The sequence below is a fragment of the Zalophus californianus genome, chromosome 7, assembly GCF_009762305.2.
Source record: "Zalophus californianus isolate mZalCal1 chromosome 7, mZalCal1.pri.v2, whole genome shotgun sequence".
NCBI classification, from domain to species: domain Eukaryota; kingdom Metazoa; phylum Chordata; class Mammalia; order Carnivora; family Otariidae; genus Zalophus; species Zalophus californianus.
In genome coordinates this window covers 28,276,256-28,297,073 of record NC_045601.1, presented here as the reverse complement: position 1 = coordinate 28,297,073, position 20,818 = coordinate 28,276,256, and the positions used below count along the sequence as shown (strand labels likewise).

Genomic DNA, 20,818 nt, shown 5'->3' with positions numbered 1-20,818 from the left:
GCAAAAGTTATTACAAGACATAGGAGGGACATTTCATAATGATAAAATTTATCTGAAAAAATTTATAGTCCTAAACATACTTATTAATATGGCTTCAAAACATCTAAAAGCAAAAATTGAAAGAACTAAAAATCAGACAAATTCATATTTATAGCTGGAGATTTTAAAACACTTTTCAGTGATGATCAAATAAGCAGACAAAAAATATCAATGAGGATATGGAAGATCTGAATAATAAGATTAACTTGGTTAAAGTTAATCTAACTGACTTATGTAGAACACTACACCCAACAACAGCACACCATATCCTGGGCCATAAGGCACTTACCAACAAATTTCAAAGAACTGAAATAATGCAGAATGTGTTCTCGTGCCACAACAGAACTAAACTACAGAACAAAAAAGAAAGATATGTTTGGACATTGGGTAACCTTCTGAATAGCCCAGGGGTCAGAGAAGTCATGCTGAAAATGAAAAGATATTTGAGCTGAACAATATTGAAAGTTCAATATATCAAAATTTCTGGGATGCAGAATAATTTATACCTTTAAATGCATATGTTGGGAAGAGAGCAAGGTTGAAAAATCAATGCTGTAAGCTCCCATCTAGAGAAATTACAGCATATTATTCCCAAAGTAGAAGGAAAGATACAATAAAGTAAAGAGCAGAAATTAACGAAATAAAAAGTGCAATAAAGAAAATTGGCAGTGCCAAAAGTTGGTTCTATGAGAAGATTAATAAAATGATAAACTCCAAGGCAAATTGCTCATCAGACGAGAGAGAGAATATAAATTACTGTTATGCTACACTACCAGGAGTACATTAATATAGGTCCTGTTAGCATTAAAAAGAAAGTAAAAGGAGGGGTGCCAGGCTGGCTTAATTGGGAGAGCGTGTGACTCAATCTCAGGGTTGTGAGTTCAAGCCCCACATAGGGTACAGAGATTACTTAAAAATAAAACATATTTTTTAAATGTTTTAAATATTTATTTTATTTTATTTTTAAGTTTTATTTATTTATTTCAGAGAGAGAGAGAGAAAGCGAGCAAGCATGAGCGGTTGGGGAGGGGCAGAAGGAGAAGCAGACTCCTTGCTCAGCAGGGAGCTCGATATAAGGCTCAATCCCAGGACCCTGGGATCATGACCTGAGCCGAAGGCAGATGCTTAACCCACTGAGCCATCCAAGTGCCCCCAAAATAAAATCTTTAAAAGTAAAAGGATATTCAGAATAACTTTATGCCAATAAATATGGCAACTTAGGTAAAATGGAAAATTTTCTTGAAAACCACACAGTAACGATTTAAGAAAAAAAATGGAAACTCTGTATAATTCTATATCTGTTACAGAATTTATAACAATCTCAAATCACTTTTTATTCTATTAGCTATCTCCCCCAATAGAGTGCAAGCTCCATGAGAGCAAGGACCTTGTCAGTCTTGTTGGCCACTGAATCTCCAATGCCTGGATCATTAGGATGCCTGGCATGTTGCAGGAGAATATGAAATACTTGCTGAATGAAGAAAGTCTGCATCCACTTCTTACCAAGAACCAAGCTGAGACAAGTGATAAAGGCAGTGGTTCACAGGAGACTCAAATAATCTATTCAGGGTGCCTGAGTGGCTCAGTCCATTGAGCAGCTGTCTTCGGTTCGGGTGGTAATCCTAGGGTCCTGGGATCGAGCCCCGGGTCTGGCTCCCTGCTCAGTGGAGAGCCTGCTTCTCCCTCTCTCTCTGCCTGCCTCTCTGCCTACTTGTCCTCTCTCTCTATCTCTCTGTCAAATAAATAAATAAATAAATAAATAAATAAAATCTTAAAAAAAATCTATTCACTTTTTTCAGCAGTCTAAACCCTGACTTTGATAGAAACCATATGACCTGAAAGCTACACCCTTAGACCACATTAAATTAGTGCACTGCATATCATCTTCACCACAATACAATTTAAAGTAGTTGAAATTCACTATTTAATAAAAATATCAAGGATTGTTTACATAGCTTTCACTGTTGTCTATAGAGCATCTTATATGAGAAATTCCTTTAATTTATGGCTAGGGAGTGCACAGTTTCTTCCGAAGAAGTAGCATATGATTCTTTTTTCATGCTCTACTAAAATACCTTTTGGCTTGGAGGTCAGCTATACCAAGCACGTTGATCCTTATTATGGGCATATCTGTATTCTCTTGTTCCTTGATGCTAATTTTCCAAACATATTTTATCATTTCATTGTTTTTTTTAAGACTCAAACTTGATAAATTATTGTTAAAATACAGATGCTAAAATAATGTTAAAATATAGATGTTAACATATAGATGTTAAAAGAATGAAAGTATCCATTTTAGCTGAAGGTGATGTATCAGTCATTTTAGGGTAAGTGTGTCACGGTATCAAACAACTGCAAATCCCAGTAGCTAGCAATCCCAGTTGCTAATAATAATAATGCCACATTTCTATGTTGGTTGGCTCAGCTCTGCTCCACATTGTTTTCCTTCTGGGACCCAGCCTGAAGGAGCAGTTTTTTCCAGAAAATAACCAAGGAAAAATACACACAGCACAACCACAACATGGCTTTTAAAGCTCCTGCTAATAATGAGCATGAACCAAGACATACACCCAAACCTGGTGTCATGGGTGGGATAGATCGCTTTCCTATGAACAGGGATAGTCTATTTCTAACAATAATATGACATAGCACAGATGACATTCTCCACCCAAGAAAGCTGTGATTAATACCAAATGGAAACAATACCAAACAGACAAACCAGTATTAGCTGCCTCTCATTACTGAGCACCTACTAGGTACAAAGCATTGCATTAGACACTTCAAGCATAATATTTCTAATTCTGATAATTCTTTAAGGCAGAGAGGATTCTCTCAAGATTACTGATCAGGACACTAAAGACTAGACATATTAAGTCATGCACATTAGAAGTGGTAGAGTAGGAGCTTGACCTAATTCTGCTCAATTCCAAAGCTGAGCCCTCTTCTCAGTATTACCCTGCCTATCCTCTGGTGTATGTTCAAAAAAAAATTTTTTAGCCCTTTTTCATGACTTTCTGGTTTTTTGATTTTGTTTTGTTTTTGTTTTTTTAGTAAAAGGAAGTTGGGTGAAACAGGAAAAATTATGAGAAATAAAAGCAGGAAGAACTGCTTTTATATCAAGGATAAAGTTTATATTCTATATACAACAGAAAGAGGTATTGATATATTCTTGGAAAGAATGGTGTTTGTCACAAAATATATTTGATTGATCTTATTATTTTTCAAAAGATTGATATGGCAATACTGCTGAACATGTCCATAAAAATGTCCCAAAGAAATTTTATGTTGTTGAGAACTTCACCATTTAACTAGCAAGAGGATAAATGAATGTGAACATTAGTCCTTACATAAAGAAATCTATAAACTGATTATTAGTGTAAAACTATCTATAAAGATAAAGAAATAAAATGGCTAGAGGTGAGTAAGCTAAATTAAAGATGACTTCATGAAATAAAGAAATCTTAAGGATGAAACCAGATATTCACATCTTAAGAAGATTCTAGTGACTACATTTGGGTAACGGTATGAAGTTATGTCCACTATTGTTGATTTTTTCCTATTTTAGTACTAAATGTTTACTGGAAAAAAAGTAAATACTTTATTCTTCAATTCATCATTACATTGAAAAGATGCAAACTTCTTAGTCGAGCTTCCAAAGCAATAGATTTTTGTTCAAGGCTGCCTTATTATTAGCAACTGTATTTGTCACCTGATTGCAAGCTAGCTCTAAAAGAGGCAAGTACTTGATTATGAAGCGAGTGACGAAGTCTTTATAACAAAGACAGTTCATTTTTTGCATCTGCTCTGAGATGTTCAACAAAGTCAAGAATAAAGGAAATATTCTTGAGTTGATTATTTCTAGCTAAAGAGCATTTACTTTCTATCAAAGAAGAAACTGAGCTCAAGTCAAGTTCTCTCTACTTAGCTGTCATTTTTCCTGCTTTGTGATATAACAGCTGTGATTCTTTCTGGGAGACATAAAAGTAATTAAATTAGAATTTCATGGTGCTTTGCATCTCTAGGGATATGTCTTAAATTATCACTCATAAAAAAACTCACAGACAAAGCAGGACAGTATGAGAAGAAAACTAGTGCCAAATCACTCTGTTAATTTGGTCTGTAGATGGGGGGAAACCCTCTCTTCATTTCAAACTACTTATTTGTATATGATCCTTATTATAACAGAAAAGTCAGGAAGAAAATAAAATAACCCCAAATTCTAACTATCTTCTTCCAGTCCTTTTCCTCTTCATGGACTTTTTTTTTCCAAATAAAGAGAATCATGTTATTTTTATAATCTGTTTTTAAATTTTGATTGGATAGCATGACGCATGTTACTATCAATTTTTTTTTAAACCATCATTTTCTTCTGGGTATATACCCAAAAGAACTGAAAGCAGGAAACGCAGATATTTGTACACCAATGTTCATAGCAGCATTATTCACAATGGCCCAAAAGGTGAAAACAAAACAGAGGTCCGTCAATGGATGAATGGATAAATAGAATATGGTGTATACATAAGATAGAGTATTACTCAGCCTTAAAAAAGAAAGTTTTGACACATGTTACAACATGGATGGACCTTGAGAACGTTATGGTAAGTGAAACAAGCCAGTTGCGAAAAAGACAAATACCATTTGATTCCACCTATATGAAATACCTAGAGGAGTCAGATTCATAGAGACAGAGTAGAATGGTGGTCGCCAGGGGCTGGGAGTTGGGGAAAATGGGAAGTTGTCTAATGGGTATAGAGTTTGAGTTTTGTAAGATGAGAAGTGTTGTGGGTGGAGAGTGGCGATGGTTGCACAGCAATGTGAATGTACTTAATGCTACTGAACTATACACATCAAACAGTTAAAATGGTAAGTTTTATGGTACCTATATTTTTACCACCAAAGCCCACCCCCACAATTTTGAATGAATGATATTCCATCACATGGGGGTTATCCTTCGCTTAACATTTTCCCCAAATGTTGGACATTTAGATTTCTTCCAATTTTTTGTTACCATAAAATTCAGGTAGTAAACATTGTTGCAAACACACCTTTCTTTCCATTTCTGCTGTTTCTTTAGGATAGTTTCCAAAGGACATAACTGGATTAAAGAACATGAATTATTTCAAGGCTCTTGATGCATAATGTCAAATTGCTTCCCAGAAAGGTCTTACCAATTCATTCACTTTCCTAAGAGCAGTGTAGGAGAGAGACCTTTCCATTGCATTCATGCCAAAATGAAGTATTCTCATCTCTTTTCATCTTTGCCAATTGATAACAACAAGAAAGCATAGCTTGGGATTTTAATGTGTACTTATTTGATCGCTCTTGAGAGTGAATTGTTTTCACATGTTTCTGACCATTCTAAACTTACCCTTCCAATAACTGCCAATTCTCTCAAATTAAAATGTAAAACCCATATTCTAAGAAGGCTGGGAAGATGGGAGGAGACACATTTGGGAAAGTTCTAAAAGGCAGGTAAAAGTGGGGTCAGGAGTTTAAAATTTATCTTTAAGGATGTGAAGAACAGTAAAGATTTAGGAGAAGGGAGTGACAACAAAATATGGAGAAAACCTAAACCTTTACTAAAAAGAGAATAAGCATATTATCAGTTGTGGTTAATCTAGTCAACAACATGGACTCACTAAGCAGAAACTCCAGGGGCAAAGAACTCTCCCTCCACATAGTTGAAAAACTCCACAAACAACTGTGATGTTCAGCCAGGCTTAGAAATGATTGCTTTCATTCGGTGAGTGAAATGACCCCATTCTTTCAAATTTTCCTTCCTTTCAGCATAATGCTTGGCAAACATCAAGTTTTCTCACTCAATCCTCTGACAACTGAGTTACATAAAGCAAGCTTTAGTTGCCCTCCTTAGGTGCTCAGTACTTGTTAGCTGCAATTAGGAACCTCTACAGGGACATCCTGAATATTACCATTCCTGGATTTCAACTTGGTCAGGCCATAACAGAGCTTCATCCAATCTATCATTTGCTGGGTGTGACATTAAAGCAAGGTCAAGGCATGCAACCAATTTACCAGGGTGCTTGCTTATAAAGCAACTGTGGGCACACTGTATGTTCTACCTGGGTCTCCAGGTCATGCTGGAGCTGTTGGTCCCTTAGGAGCCATCTACATCTGGATATATATGAGCTAGGGGTCAGGTTGAGTTACTACGAACTCTTCAGGCTTTGAGTTCTAAAAAAATCATCTAAAATTTGGAAACTCACCTAACAGACACAATAAAGGACTGACCAAAAATGATGTCAGTGGAATGATGGTGATGTAAGACTCGGGGGGGCATAGAAGGTAGTGGAAATGGAGAGAACACAGAGAAAGATATCTTGAAGCCAAGAAAAAGAAAAAAGGGCTAATCTGCCAAATGGAAAATAGTCATTGGTCTCTATTTGTATGTCGATTGGCTTGTTACATAACTCTCCCAAAGTAAAGCCAATCCCATTAATAATGTAAAAAGTAAGTAGTTATTAGGCACACATTACTGTTTGAATAACAGTCACTGACGTAAAAGAAAATTATTTGATAAGGCAAAGCTATCTGTCCTTTCTCAAGTTACTATGGAAAAACGAACATATTAATGCTAAAAACAGGCTTAATGCTTTCAATTTCCTGGGTATGGATCTTTTTTGGCATTACAACAGGAGACATGATTACACTAATACTGTACAGGCACCTAATTTCCTGTCAAAGTCCTGAAAATGACTTCATATCTTCCCTTAAGAATGAGAATACTGGGGCGCCTGGGTGGCTCAGTCGTTAAGCGTCTGTCTTCGGCTCAGGTCATGATCCCAGGGTCCTGGGATCGAGCCCCGCGTCGGGCTCCTTGCTCAGCGGGAAGCCTGCTTCTCCCTCTCCCGCTCCCCCTGCTTGTGTTCCCTCTCTCGCTGTGTCTCTCTGTCAAATAAATAAAATCTTAAAAAAGAAAAAGAAGAATGAGAATACCATCATGTCTAAAACCAAATATGATTTCAAACAAGCATGGCCTATCCCACGTGACCCCACAACCGCTCTGGCATGTGAAATTTAAATAAGGCCCATGTAAAAAGTATACAGACTGCAATTTTTCCCTCATCAGCTAAATGTTCAGCTAGATGCAGAAAGAAGAGAAAGAAAACCCTTAGGAATATTTTAGGAAAAGGGAAACTTAATTTAGTTAGTGTCCATGTTGAACGTGGATAAACATAACAATATATAAAGAAATACAAACTATTTTCACATATTCTACACTACAGCTATAGCACTAGATGCCTACTAAATTCCAGGACTTTAACATATGTTGTTTCTTTTAATTCTCACAACAGAGCATTTATTCCTCCAAAAACAGTAAGTCTAAGCCAGTTGGAGCTGTAACAATCCCGTCCTCTTTCCCAGGGATTTGTGTAGTATTGGGCTGACGATGGAATACTAGAAGCATAAAGAGATGTAAGGAAAGTCTGGGGTAGGTTTTTATGAACCTGCTTTCCCAGTTCTAAGAAAAAGATGGCCTCCTTTCCTCTCCAGACCTTGGTGTAGCTAAGTTGGATTGATGTCTGGGATGGCCATGGCCACTTTGCAATGCTAAGATAGCCAGCTGGAGGGCAGAGCCACCAACAGCATTAACGAGGGAATAGAACTCAGCCGACATTTTTAAGCTGCAGACTCAACCTACTCCAGACCCAGCCTCACTTCTGGACTTCAATACATTGTGTTATTGTTGAAGCCCATGGGAGTAAGGTATTCTGCTACTTATAAGATGCTAAGAGCTTCCTAATTCCTACAGGTAAGTATTATTCTTATTTTTTAAGTAAGAAAATGGAATTTTCTAAAGGTTATCTTGCCTAAGATCACACTGTCTCCAAGTGTTGACTCAATATTTATCTCATATCAGTCTCCCAAAAAGTCCTCTTCCACAAAACAGTACAGACATTCCCGGAAAGGTCTGTTCCTGGAAATTCTAGGAAAGAGAGCCTAGGATGTAGTAAAAACAACAATGACTCTAAAAAAATGGATTTGAGATTTTTATTAATAACAGGACATCAAAAAATTCACTTAAGTTCTTTGAGTTTCAATGGCCTTGCTTGTAAAAACGGGAGGAAAAAAAGGTCAGCCTTGCTTTCTTTACAAGGTGCTTCTAAGTCTGCAACAGTTAACAGCATACACAGAAACCTTGTGTCAACTCTAAACTTTAAGGGATTGATAATTATTTCCACCAATTGAACAAATACTGCACATAACAAAACGTTCCAAGTAAGCCACTCTGCATGTGAATTCAGCATGACTATTTCGTGGTTACTTCTTTGTTGGAATAGGTTAACAAAGGAATCGCGGAGATAATCTTCGCAATGAATTTTCCATGGCTCTCCAAGTCTCGGTACATAGTATTTCCTTGGGCCATTCTAGTTAAGTCTGTCACTTCACAAACTCTGTGGCCTCTTTTTAGGATGTGAGTCTAGGCTTTGGGGTCATAATATTTCCTACTTTGAAAGCTGAGTATCCGCCCAGCGTCACTGTGTCATCTTGTGTGATATCCTCTCGCAGCCCCAAACACCCTCTAACCAGAGCCTCTGACCGACACCATGACTGTTTTCTCTAACTTAGATTTAACTTTATGTTGAACCGCTATCATAAAAAGTGACAACCTCTTCATGACTAAAAGCTAAACTCCGTTTAATTATGTAAAGGTCAAAAAGGCGTTTTTTCCTACCTTAAGTTGGATTATGGAAATTTAAGTATAGGAAAAATAGCATTATTTTAGCCAGCCTCAAGAGCTTCAATGGACAAAAATAACGAAGGAAGTGACAATGAAAAACATCAAATGTCAGAGAACTAGTCCTTTTTTATACTTAAATCAGCAGGATGCATTCATTCAAACCACCCAGCCTCTGTCCCAGATAAGATTCAACGACCAAATTTGTTCTAACAGAAGAGAAAAAAAGAAATTATTCTAACAACGTATCACAATTCTGCAAACTAAAAAAAATCTAAACCATAAACTTTTTTCTTATTTCCCAATTTTGTATTCTGACCCCCCAGACAAAGCTCTCAGAAAATAGATGTGCGCAGGCCTAAAATGGTGCCTTGCTACAATACCTGCACCAGATTTGGTGCTCAGAGGAGTGCAACAGTTTCTCCCTCTGACATGGAGCAGGACCCTGAACTCATCAAAGTTGTTAAAATGGGGAATTGCAAGAAAGAGCTTGATGAGCCACTGAAATCACAACTGCTTGGGGCTCTTACACTCTTGAGTGAAAGTTCCTATCCTCAAACTTTCCATGGTCAGGACATCACTGTCTCTGCAAGCCAACAAAAAATGATTCAGGCCATGGAAAATGTCCACGGAAAGAGGCCTGAGGGACTGACTACCTGCCACGACATCCCTCCCCTTGGCCTCGCACCAGCATTTGACAAGTGAAAACTCAGGGCGTCACACGGCTCAGACAAAGTCAGTGGAAACATCCCTGTGGGACCATGGCTCAGGACACACATAATCCTGGGTAAATCTGGCAGGATGTCTCATAATCTCAGGGACACCCTCTTGTGTCAGCACCTTGACAATGTGCTTTTCACTTCTCAGCTCAAACAGAAAGGGAGGTTAGGGACGATGCCAATACACAAATATGAATGAGTGTGTTTGCAGCACTGTGGGAGTTGGCTCAAAACATTAAGAAATACTGAAGAAGCTTTACAAGTGTGAGGGCATGAAAAGAAACCCTATTTCAAAGGGGCGGGGGGAACTTCTTAGCCATCCTTAGGACAAACAGATGTATGGATATACATGACAGTAATGGCAGGTTATGGATAGGTAATCTACAGTAAAAGTGACATTCTTTTAAAACCAAATAAGTCCGTGAGTGACACAAGATCAACTCCTAGGGACCCTGCCGTTAAAAGGCTTTGATCTCTAACAGCCTTCCCTGTTCTTACTAGGAAATTAATGGACAGCTTAAAATGAAATCGTAAGAATTTCTGACATCTTCAATTTGACCTGAAGACCTTGAAACACAAAGCTCTTTTGAGAGACAGTTAATAGTCCTCAGCTAAAGGAGAACCATAAAAAAGAAGCCAGAATCTGGAAGTATAGAGAGTTAAAACAAAAACACAACTGGAAAAAACTCTGTTCCTTAACTGAACTTTATGTGACCTTGAAAGCTCTCAGTAGTCTAAACTGTTTGATTTTCAAATAGGGAAATGCTTTATTTTATTCCTGTGCATCATGCACACTAATTTCATAGGAGATGTTTTCCATTTTAATTCACTGACCATGAAACCTAGGCTTGTGAAGATTACCTATGCATTTCATTATCACTACCATATCAAAGCATTTATACTGACACAATGTTTCCAAGTATGAGATTCTAATTCTCCTACAACTAAGAATTTTCTTAAAGTGTAAATCTTCTGGTAATTCAAAGGTTGCATAGTTATATTCCTCTTTTGTAACAGCAGAAAAAAAAAAACTTGGTTAAGGGAAACTGTAAAACTCTCTGGTTTATACTAAAAATTTATAATACAAGTTTAAAAGTCCAAACCAAAGTTTTCCATGAGGATCCAGGAAATCACTGTCCCAGGTTTTCCTTCCTGGTTATAACCCATTATGCCAATTTCAGTCCCTGGTTCAACTGCTAAAATGATATAAGATTTTGCAAAGTTAAGATTTCTGTTTCACAACTTAGAAGATTTTATGGCTATCACTGAGGAACTCCTGAGGTAAGCCAACCTCCTTTAATGTATATATTTTAAATTAGAGAGTAGTTTAGGAATATTAAGAAAGACAAAAAAATAATATAAGCAACACTCCCACATACCCACCACTCAGCTTAAGAAATGAAATGTTTTAAATAGTCTTGCAGCTGCATGTGAATCACTCTCTTCTACTCCTTCATCCCCATTGGTAACCATTATACTGAACTGAGAATTTATGACGTGCATTCATGCATCTATATCTTTACTAGGTGTGTATGATTGCTTTTTAAAGTTTCCATAAATGATACTGTACTCCATGTATCTCTCTGCCATTTGCTGATTTTGCTCAACTTTTTTTATTTTTTTATTATTTATTTTTTAAGATTTTATTTATTTATTTGACACAGAGAGAGAGAGACAGCGAGAGAGGGAACACGAGCAGGGGGAGTGGGAGAGGGAGAAGCAGGCTCCTTGCTGAGCAGGGAGCCCGATGCGGGGCTCGATCCCAGGACCCTGGGATCATGACCTGAGCCGAAGGCAGAAGCTTAACGACTGAGCCACCCAGGCACCCCTGCTCAACTTTTTTAAAGATTTTTTTTTTTTTTGCATGTCAAAAGTTTTATACAGAGGAACTTCAAGAATTTCTCTACTGTATGGTGACTACCATAACATAATAACAACAAAAAAAAGACTTTTCTCTAGGTATATAAGTAGGAGTAGATATGCTGGATATAGGATAGGCTAGCTGTCAACCTTCCTTGATAATACCAAAATCTTTAAGTGGTCATAAACATTTCTACCACAGCCAGGAGAGATTCCCTTTCCTCTAACATCTTTGCCAACAATTGATGTTGTCACACTTAACTATTTTTTTAATAAATCTAGGAGTTTCTAATGGTGTATCAGACATTTTAGATGATATGTTACAGAGTTTGGATTCTGTTATACTCCTCTTAAGAGTATTCAGTCTTATTCTAATAGGCAAATAAATTGTTGGTAGTCTACCCTGATCACGTGGGGACTTGGCTTTAGGTTTTATTAAGGTAGCTCTGTATCGGATTTGCTCTTAATTTTTAGTGCATTTCTCTAGTCCTGGGATGTAGTTTTTTATTCCTACGCTCTGGCCCTTCCGGAGTTTCAGTGGAAAGCTCGGATTGCTCATGAAGCCCCTCTAACTTCAGGTTCAAATTCCAAAGTCTGTCTCTCCTACACTGAGCAGCTGCTGAAATTTCTGTTCAGTTCTCTGAGACTTCTAGCTACTATTTTCCACCTGGGCTCCTAAGGTAAAACTCACACATGTCAGGGGTTAGCTGAGAATTGAACAAGAGTTTATACACAGATTTTGGGGCTCTCTCTCTGTGGCTCCTTTATGTAGGGGGTATTGCACTCAATTTCCAGGCACTCTGGCAGCCTCAAACTGACCCTTCTGACCATTAAGACTCTGGTTTTCTTCTTGAGTTCTATCTGTCCTGTGCCCTGCTGACCAGGGAATGCCTCCCAAGGGAAAACCCATTTAAATGTGGATCTCTTATCCAGTGTGGTACCCTTCATCTAAGAATCAAAACCTCTCCAGTTTCTGACTACTTTTAGTTACTCGCCAATGCTTCCAAACTGTTTTCCTTCTTAAGTGTTTTTCCAAAGTTTATAATTATTATAATTGGCAGGAGTAGCAGTGCAATAGAACCCACTCTGCCATTTCCAAAAGGCAGAACCTTGATGAACAGAAGCAAATCTCGATGTGCTCTCATTTCCTAATCTTTTCTTTCTATGATTCATGGTATTTTTAAGCCTTGTCTAAGAAATTCCTTCCTATCCCAAGGTCAGCTTGTATATTTTATTCTAAAAGTATTTTTCTAAAGTATTTAGAAAATATTTTGGTTTTTAATTCACTTGGATTTCATTTCTTGTGTATGGCTTAAAGCAGAAATCCAATTTCATTTTACTTTTATGAGATGAACAAATTTTCCCAGTCCCATTCCTGAAGAGTCCACCCTGTCCACTCTGATTCATGAAGTGCACTGTCATAAATCTAGTCTCATAAATATCTCAGTCTGTTCCAGGCTCTCTCTTCTGTTCCAGTGTTTGTCTACACCTACACGCATACTGTAATACCTTAATTATTACATCTTTATAGTAGGTCTTGTTATCTGGGAGATTTATTTCATAATACACAATCTAAAGGATAACAATACTTGAACACTCCCATTTGCAAACCATTTTTCTCATGTCATGGATTTATCAAGTAAGTGTCTTATCTGATATACTTACCAAGAAGCTCCATGGTCTCTACTCTCAGTGTCCAGGAAATTAGAGTCCAAGAACATGTCTTTGTAGATTCGACCAACTAGGCAATACATATCTGAAGCAACCTGCCCTTCACTTTGCACCAGCGGGATCATAACATCAAGAGCTTTTGCTCTATCTCCAGGGAGATTTCTCCTAAGATTGGAGGAGAAAAAATATCATTGTTTCAAGATAGATTATAGAAGCAATGTAGGCCAATTATCTTTTAAAAATTCTACTTGATATATTGATTCACATTAATGAAGTTTGGCAGGATAAAGACAACCATAAGATTTTGAGAGTCCCCTGTAAAGCTCTGTCTTAAGCCTTTTTGTCTTTTCAACCTATTGCAGGTCTACTGGGTCTAACAAGCATCACTTTTGAGCCGCTTTCCTGATGACGGTGATAGATTTGCATTTACTCATCTATCTAGTTCTTCTAATTTCATAGTCCATACTTTCACGGTTCATAGGTTCAAGGGTATGGAGTACGATTAGGAATGCAGTCTGTGGCCTTAAATAGGGCAGTCGACTAATCCAGACAAGGACCAAACCCTGACTTTAGGTTTCAATGGCTTTTGCTCCAAAACACTGTACAGACTTATTCACAGACAGTACCAACAAACCAACTTTAACCCAAGAGTTGCCCAAAGTCCACGTGTGACCAGTTGATGATCTAAGGAAGATGCTTTATGGAGATCATTTTAAAATAGCAAGTATGTGTAGATCATTGTCAAAACCAGATAAAAATTCTCTTAAAGGGACGCTTGGGTGGCTCAGTCGGTTAAGCGTCTGCCTTCAGCTCAGGTCATGATCCCAGGGTCCTAGGATTGAGCCCCGCATCGGGCTCCTTGCTCAGCAGGGAGCCTGCTTCTCCCTCTGCCTGCTGTTCCCCCCTGCTTGTGCTTACTCGCCTGCACTCCCCCCCCCGACAAATAAATAAATAAAATCTTTAAAAAAATTCTCTTAAAAATTATTTCTTCAATCTTAAGAACATTATGCTAAGTGAAAGAAACCAGTCACAAAAGATTACATATAATATGATTCCATTTATATGAAATGTCCAGAATAGGCAAATCTAGAGACCAAAAGTAGATCAGTGGTTGCCTAGGTCTGGGAGATTTGGTGGGGGAAAGGGAGAATGACTGCTAATGGTTTTCCTTTTAGGGAGATGAAAATGTTATATTTATTGTGTTGATGGTCATACAATTCTGTTACTATATTAAAAACCATTAAATTGTATATAGTAAATGGGTGAATTGTATGATATATGAGTTATATTTCAATAAAGCTGCTACAAAAGGTTATTTCTCTTCTCCTCTATGACTTTAAATATATCTGTCGATGAAATTCCTTTTTGCACTTTGTCCTAAAAACCTTGAGTTTATAATAACCCTTCATACAAATATGCTTATCAATTCACCATATTGTATTTTAGGAAAGGTAAAGATAAAACACAAATAAAGAAAATACAAGTGGCTCTATAGACTTTCATTTTTCATTTCAAAAAAGAACATAGTCCATTCCATCTTTCAAAAAAGATTTATTTGAGAGCCAGTGGGAGCTGGTAATCTCTGGAGGTCTCATCTCACTCTGTCAAATCTAAAGAAAAAGATGTTTAATAAAGGGGGAAGTGGAACATATTTTCATTCTACACTTACTGATACAGTTAGCAAGTCCTACAGTTTGGGTGGATAAAGAAGGGAAGAAACAATCTCTGGCTGAATAGCATGCTGACTTTTTTCCTTGCAGACAGAGGCAGGAGAACCTAGTGATGAAGAGCACAGACATCAGAATCCAACAGATCTGGGTTTGAACCTCCGTGTTATGACTTGCTATCTACGGGCCTTGAAGAAAAGGTATTCAATGTCTCCAAGGTTTGGCTTCCTCATCTGTAAAATAATCAAGCCTTAAGTGATACACAGCATGTGGTCCAGAGACATGATGTCTCTCCCTCTCTCTTTTACTCATTCTCTTTAGTTGTAGGAACTACATATATATTCAGCTCCCACCGTGAGGGCAGCACAACTAACAAGCTTTGGACGGCTCAGTGCTTTGGGCCTCTCTGTGGCCAGAGCATGGCTGGTGTCTGTGCTGACTCGGGTAGGATGTGGCACTGAGCTATGTGCCATGATGTAGACAGAAGGCCCAGAGGCAGGACTGGAAGTAGCAGCCTTCAAGCGGGTCTTAGCAGATTCATGGATACATGCCCTAAAATGTGCCCAATGGAGTTCTAATTAGATATGTTCAGAGCAGTGAAAATGAAATATTCTCTGGTTACCAGAAATATGTTCACCTAGACATAATTACCCTTACCCTACTTAGTAAATTTTTTAAAAAGATTTATTTATTTATAGGAGAGAGAGAGAGTCGGGGGGGAAGGGGCAGAGGGAGAGCAGGAGAGGGAGTCTTAAGCAGGCTCTGCGCTCAGCACAGAGCCTGATGCAGGGCTCGACCCCACGACCCCGAGATCATGACCTCAGCCAAAACCAAGAATCGGACACTTAACGAACTGAGCCACCCAGGCGACCCCTTAATTTGTAAATTTTTAAGTAAATAACCATTTGGGGTTGAGCACATTTGCCTAAAAATAACATCATATTTGTACAATTAAAAAAAATTCTAAACAAGTATCAATAGTAAAAACAAACTCAGACAGAGAAAAAAAGAACTTTAAGAATTTAAGGAATAACATGGAGGACATTAGGGGAAGGAAGGGAAAACTGAAGGGAAAACTGAAATCGGAGAGGATGACAAGCCATGAGAGACATGGTCTCCTGGAGACAAACTGAGGGTTTCAGAGGGGAGGGGGGTGGGGGGTGGGGTAGCCAGGTGATGGGCATTAAGGAGAGCACGTGTTGTAATTAGCACTTGGTGTTATATGCAAATAACGAATCATTGAACATTACATCAAAAGCTAATGATGTACTGTATGGTGACTAACATAACATAATAAAAAATAAATTAAAACAAAACAAAAGAGAATTTAAATATACAAACTGTAAGGGCTTTTTTTTTTTTACTGACAAAAAAATTAAAAAAAAACAATGTATATGCTTCCTATATTTTATATGGTTGAATTAGAAATATTAATATTACATTCTAATAGGGAATGGCTGCAATGCGATGGCAAAAAAATACCCTAGGAAGAAAATGCAGGTTACAAAATAGTATGTTAGCATACTGTGGACAGAAATTTTTCTTCTTACCTATTCAGTGCAAATGCATAATGAAACTTCACATGGTGATGGGAAGCCAAATCAAAGGTTGGAAGTTTTTCTAATGTCTCTACCAGCTTCACAATAGAATCATAGTCCTTTCAAACAAGAGGAGAATAACACAGAATTAAGCCACTAGGAGAAAGTTCTGACAATGAGATGACTTCTGACAACCAGATATTTGAAACCGAGAAGGGTGTTAAAAAGAGAAGTAGCATCCATGGAATACTTTCAAGAATCTAGAACCAAATAGAAATTGTTTATTCTTAAATAAGAAATTTGGATTATATAGATAAAAACCTTAAAATATAGAGTTACCACAACTGACCCCCAAACAGTTCACCATCTAGCATGATAATACTCTATTGTCTAACTGTGGGTGGTTTACTTCTCCATGGAGCCGGATTCCTGGCATACAGTGTCCTGTCAATTACTTTCAAAGAAATGATTTTCAAAATGTCAAGGCCATGGAGCAAATGACTGAACTTCTGTTATAAGTAATAAGATGATGTCATTTCAAGCTCCCCTAGTCTTGGGATCTGAAGTACCACACCTCTACATGCATGTCAATTTCTGTTGTTCTCATGAAGCTTTACTTGGGCCTGAAAGCTGGGAAAAAAAAACTAGAAGTCATTTAGATTTTACTATATAAAAATCTAATAGCAAATCTCCAACTCAGAGATGATTTCATTCTATTTACCTTATTTTAGAAAATTTAAGACATGTCAATAAAATTAAATGGCATATTGGCGTGTTTTAAAAAGTTATTTTTATAATTAATCAGTTGCATATTTCTTGCTCCTGGCTAGTCAGATCTAGCACTATCAATTTCAAGCAACAGAATTCCAAGCAGTAAGAGCTATGTTCAGAAAGCGCCACCCCCCCCGCCAACATTTCTGCTATTTGCCACAACAAAGCTTTCATTTATTGGCTGACAGGTGTGTCTGAGGCTAACAAAATAGAATAGATTGTCCCCAGGTTAGCTATGCACACAGATTTTTCTTTTTGTTCTTCTGGAGGAAAAAGTCAGACCTTCACCATACAAGTACTTCATTACACAATCACGGATGGCTAACTCATAGGAGTCTTCTTCATTCATCATAAATTCTCAGGATGAAGAGCTTAGAAAAGTCAATTAAAAAAATTACATGTAGTGGCATGAATGACCTCTCAGCTAACTGATTTTGATGCTAACTCTCCCTTATTCCTTCAACATGCTACATGACGAAGAATTTCCTTTAAGCATCTTCTCACCTGGATATCTCTGTAGGAAAGTAAGAGGTTTATGACAATATCTGCTGTCAAGACTTCAATATTATCTACTCGTTGCCGAATTCTTGCTAATTCAGCTGCCAATTCTTTACCAGTGTATAAATTTCGAGCTTTCCTGATATCACTGAGTATAGATTCCCGGAAATACTGGCTGGTGAGAAAACACATTTCAAAGAGTTAATACTAGAAAGGATTTTAATGAAAAGCAATGATTGTATAAGGAAACAAATGACATTTGCAGCATTTGTAACTTTCAATTCACAGGATGCCTAGAATGAACACCTCATAGATCTTGCATTATTAAGAAATTTGGGAGTCCTATATACATATGTTTAACACTCTGCTTTGCTTTAGAAAGACTTAGGTAAAGATCCTGCATCTTAATGAATTTTCCAAGAACCTACCATGTACCACTTGAAATGCCAAAACTTTTTCATTTTACTACTTTGCATAGAAATTGTTCCAAATAAATCAGGGATGCCTCTGATTTGAACAAAATATAGCCTTCACTTTCTGACTCAGCATCGTCACATTACCATAAATGGTTGTTCTTAACTAAAATAGAATCATGCCATCAGCAATTTTGGCAAAATTCCTGCTCTTATAGTAAAAGTCTGTGGACATTTATTCTGACACTATTTTTGTACTTTGAATATATATATATTTTATCCCTGCCATTACTATAATGTAGTTAGCAGTCTTCCCCCCCACCCCTTTTCTGATCTCAAGTTGTTCTCTTGTGAACACAGTGAACTATGTGGCATCTCTTTTATCTACTTAGAAGATATCACAGTTTTATTTTTCTGGTTCTTGGCTGTGTGCTATATCTAAGAAACATCCGATAAGATGCACAAATAAAGGATGCAGAACAGCACTCCATTATCATCATCAAATGGCATTATTCAACTTTACCTAGAACTTGCTTGTGCCACCTTCAGAAGTTGAATGAAACGATCCACAAGAGGTAAGCAAATGGGTCCAAGAAGCAGCTCAAAGTTCGGTTGCATGAGCTCTGTCAACCCCTTCATGAAGCTACTATCACAGCAGTAGACCTTGTTATGTGGAGTGATCATGTAAGGGACAAATGTGTAGTTCCCAGTGCACATCTGTGGAAAGAGGAGGCGCCGGGAGGGGGTGAGTTGGCCTGGAGACTCCACACTAATGAAATCCCAAGTCCTACCGCACTGAGTCATTTTATTTTATTTTATTTTATTTTAAAGATTTTATTTATTTATTTGAGAGAGAGAATGAGAGATAGAGAGCACGAGAGGGAAGAGGGTCAGAGGGAGAAGCAAACTTCCCGCTGAGCAGGGAGCCCGATGTGGGACTCGATCCCAGGACTCCAGGATCATGACCTGAGCCGAAGGCAGTCACTTAACCAACTGAGCCACCCAGGCGCCCCGCACTGAGTCATTTTAAATAGTCATCCTGAATGTGAAGCTAAATAGAAAAACCTCATTTCTTATTTATGACCTATGAAAGTGGAAATTTCCTCCAATTTCTTTAATTGCTTATTGCAAATAATTAGGACTTACAGATGAGGCAAAAAAACAAAACCCAAAAAATCCCAGTATGGCATAGTTTCTATCAGTCAATTAAATATTTATTCATCATCTCTCATGGCTAAGGCATTATGATATATTTATGCTGCAGGAAAAATAGAGTAGTTTTAAAAACACAGCCTTCAGCCTTCAGGGAATTTAAAATTTAATCACAGAGACACAGCATAAATACATGACAAGAATAAGAGCTAACGTTTAAGGGCTCTGCACCTGACAGGCTGTACTGTGAGTGATGCCAAAACAAAGCTTCTCCCTCCAGGCTGCTCTGTCATTAGTCATGGCTCTATTAGCCTCCTAGTTACTAAAACTAGAGACCCAGAAGTTTTCCTTGAGGCTCCCATTTTCTTCAGCACCCATATCCTATCGAAATCCGGTCTGTTCTACCTCCAAAATAGATCTCCTATTTGTCCATTTCCCTTCATCTTCTCTGCCCGTGGAAGATGAGGCCACCAACATACCCAGCCTAAGCCACCATCACTGGCCTTCAGTTGGTCTCCCTGCTTCCACTCCCGCCCCCCAATCTATTCTCTACCCAGCTGTCAAAGTGATCCTCCTTTTTCTTTCTGATTTCAAGATTTTACTTAAATTCTAGTTAGTGAACATACATGGTAAAACTGGTTTCAGGTGTAGAAGATAGTGATTCATCACTTAAAATGACCTTTTAACAACCTATATCAGATCACTTCCCTCAGCTGCATAAGGCTCCCTCCCTTGCTCCTGGGATGAAGATATGTCCCAGTGGCCTACAAGGGACTGAGAACCCAAATCCTGCTTCTCTCTCTGGCCTTGGCCCATGCCACTCTCCACTCACTCGTCCTGACCTACCACAGATTCCCAATGATGCCAGGTGAGGGAACACTAGTGCAAGCAAAAGTTGAGCTGGGAAGAAGAAAGAGGAAATTGGACTGGACATCCCTGAGTAAGTCAGTCTGACTGGATCTTAGAGCTCGGGCTAGGGATGTGAATGCAAAGCTCAGGACTGTACGTACTAGGCAGTGAGAATAATGGAAGGATTCAGAGCAGGAAAGAAAACGTAATCACAGTCTTAAATGGGGTGACCTAAAAAGAGTTGGTATCATTAGCAAAAAAGCAAAAATTCAGAAAGCAGAAGCAAAATTCATTGTTTATGAACATATTACAGTTGAGGGCACTTGTTATATATCAGGTAACAAATCACACACAGAACCTGACTTCCAGTTAATATATGAGAGGAACTTCAAGAGGATGAAACCTGAGTTGGGGTGGGAAGCGTGAAATGTTCACTATTAAAAAGGCTGAGATTTAAGGAGGGCAGGACACTGAAAGTCAGAATGTCCAGAAGAAAGCTGGAAATATGTGATTGGAACATAAAAGAGTTTCCAACAAAAGTACAGACCTGGGAGGCATTTGGTATGGTTGAATCTAAGGAAACATGAGAGACCTCTAAGAGAAAAGCCATAGAGAGGGAAAAAAAAAAAAAAAAAGGCAGAGGGCTGACAAGTAAAATGAGAAATGTGGGAAACCCTATCACTGTTTTAGGGAGCACAGCGAGCCCAGATTATCAGATCCTAGCTATATCAGCATTATAGGGAACAATACATCACTTCGCTTCCCCTTAGAACAAAACCAATGAGAGCAAACATTGACTCACACTTGCCATGTGCCAAGAATGAATGGTCATGTGTTCCCAATAACCCACCGAAGAAGGTACTGCTGTCTCTGTTTTTTTTTTTTCCAAAGATTTTATTTATTTACTTGTGAGAGAGAGAGAGCACAAGCAGGGGGAGGGACA

The 20,818-nt window shown here is 38.0% G+C and overlaps 1 protein-coding gene across 5 annotated transcripts in view; it reads right to left on the bottom strand.

Moving 5' to 3' along the window:
* Window positions 1-20,818, bottom strand: part of MAP3K5 (mitogen-activated protein kinase kinase kinase 5) — a 193,729-nt gene that overhangs the window by 99,757 nt on the left and 73,154 nt on the right. For all 5 annotated transcript variants that reach the window (XR_003521544.1, XM_027602930.1, XM_027602931.1 and 2 more), the window contains exons 4-7: window positions 18,398-18,591; window positions 17,468-17,636; window positions 16,205-16,311; window positions 12,982-13,152 (exon numbers count right to left, since the gene is read on the bottom strand). Coding sequence is in view for 4 of the 5 variants with exons in the window: in XM_027602930.1 (XP_027458731.1) it covers window positions 12,982-13,152; window positions 16,205-16,311; window positions 17,468-17,636; window positions 18,398-18,591 (641 nt within the window). In the remaining variant the exon portion in view is untranslated. The remainder of the gene's footprint in view (window positions 1-12,981; window positions 13,153-16,204; window positions 16,312-17,467; window positions 17,637-18,397; window positions 18,592-20,818) is intronic.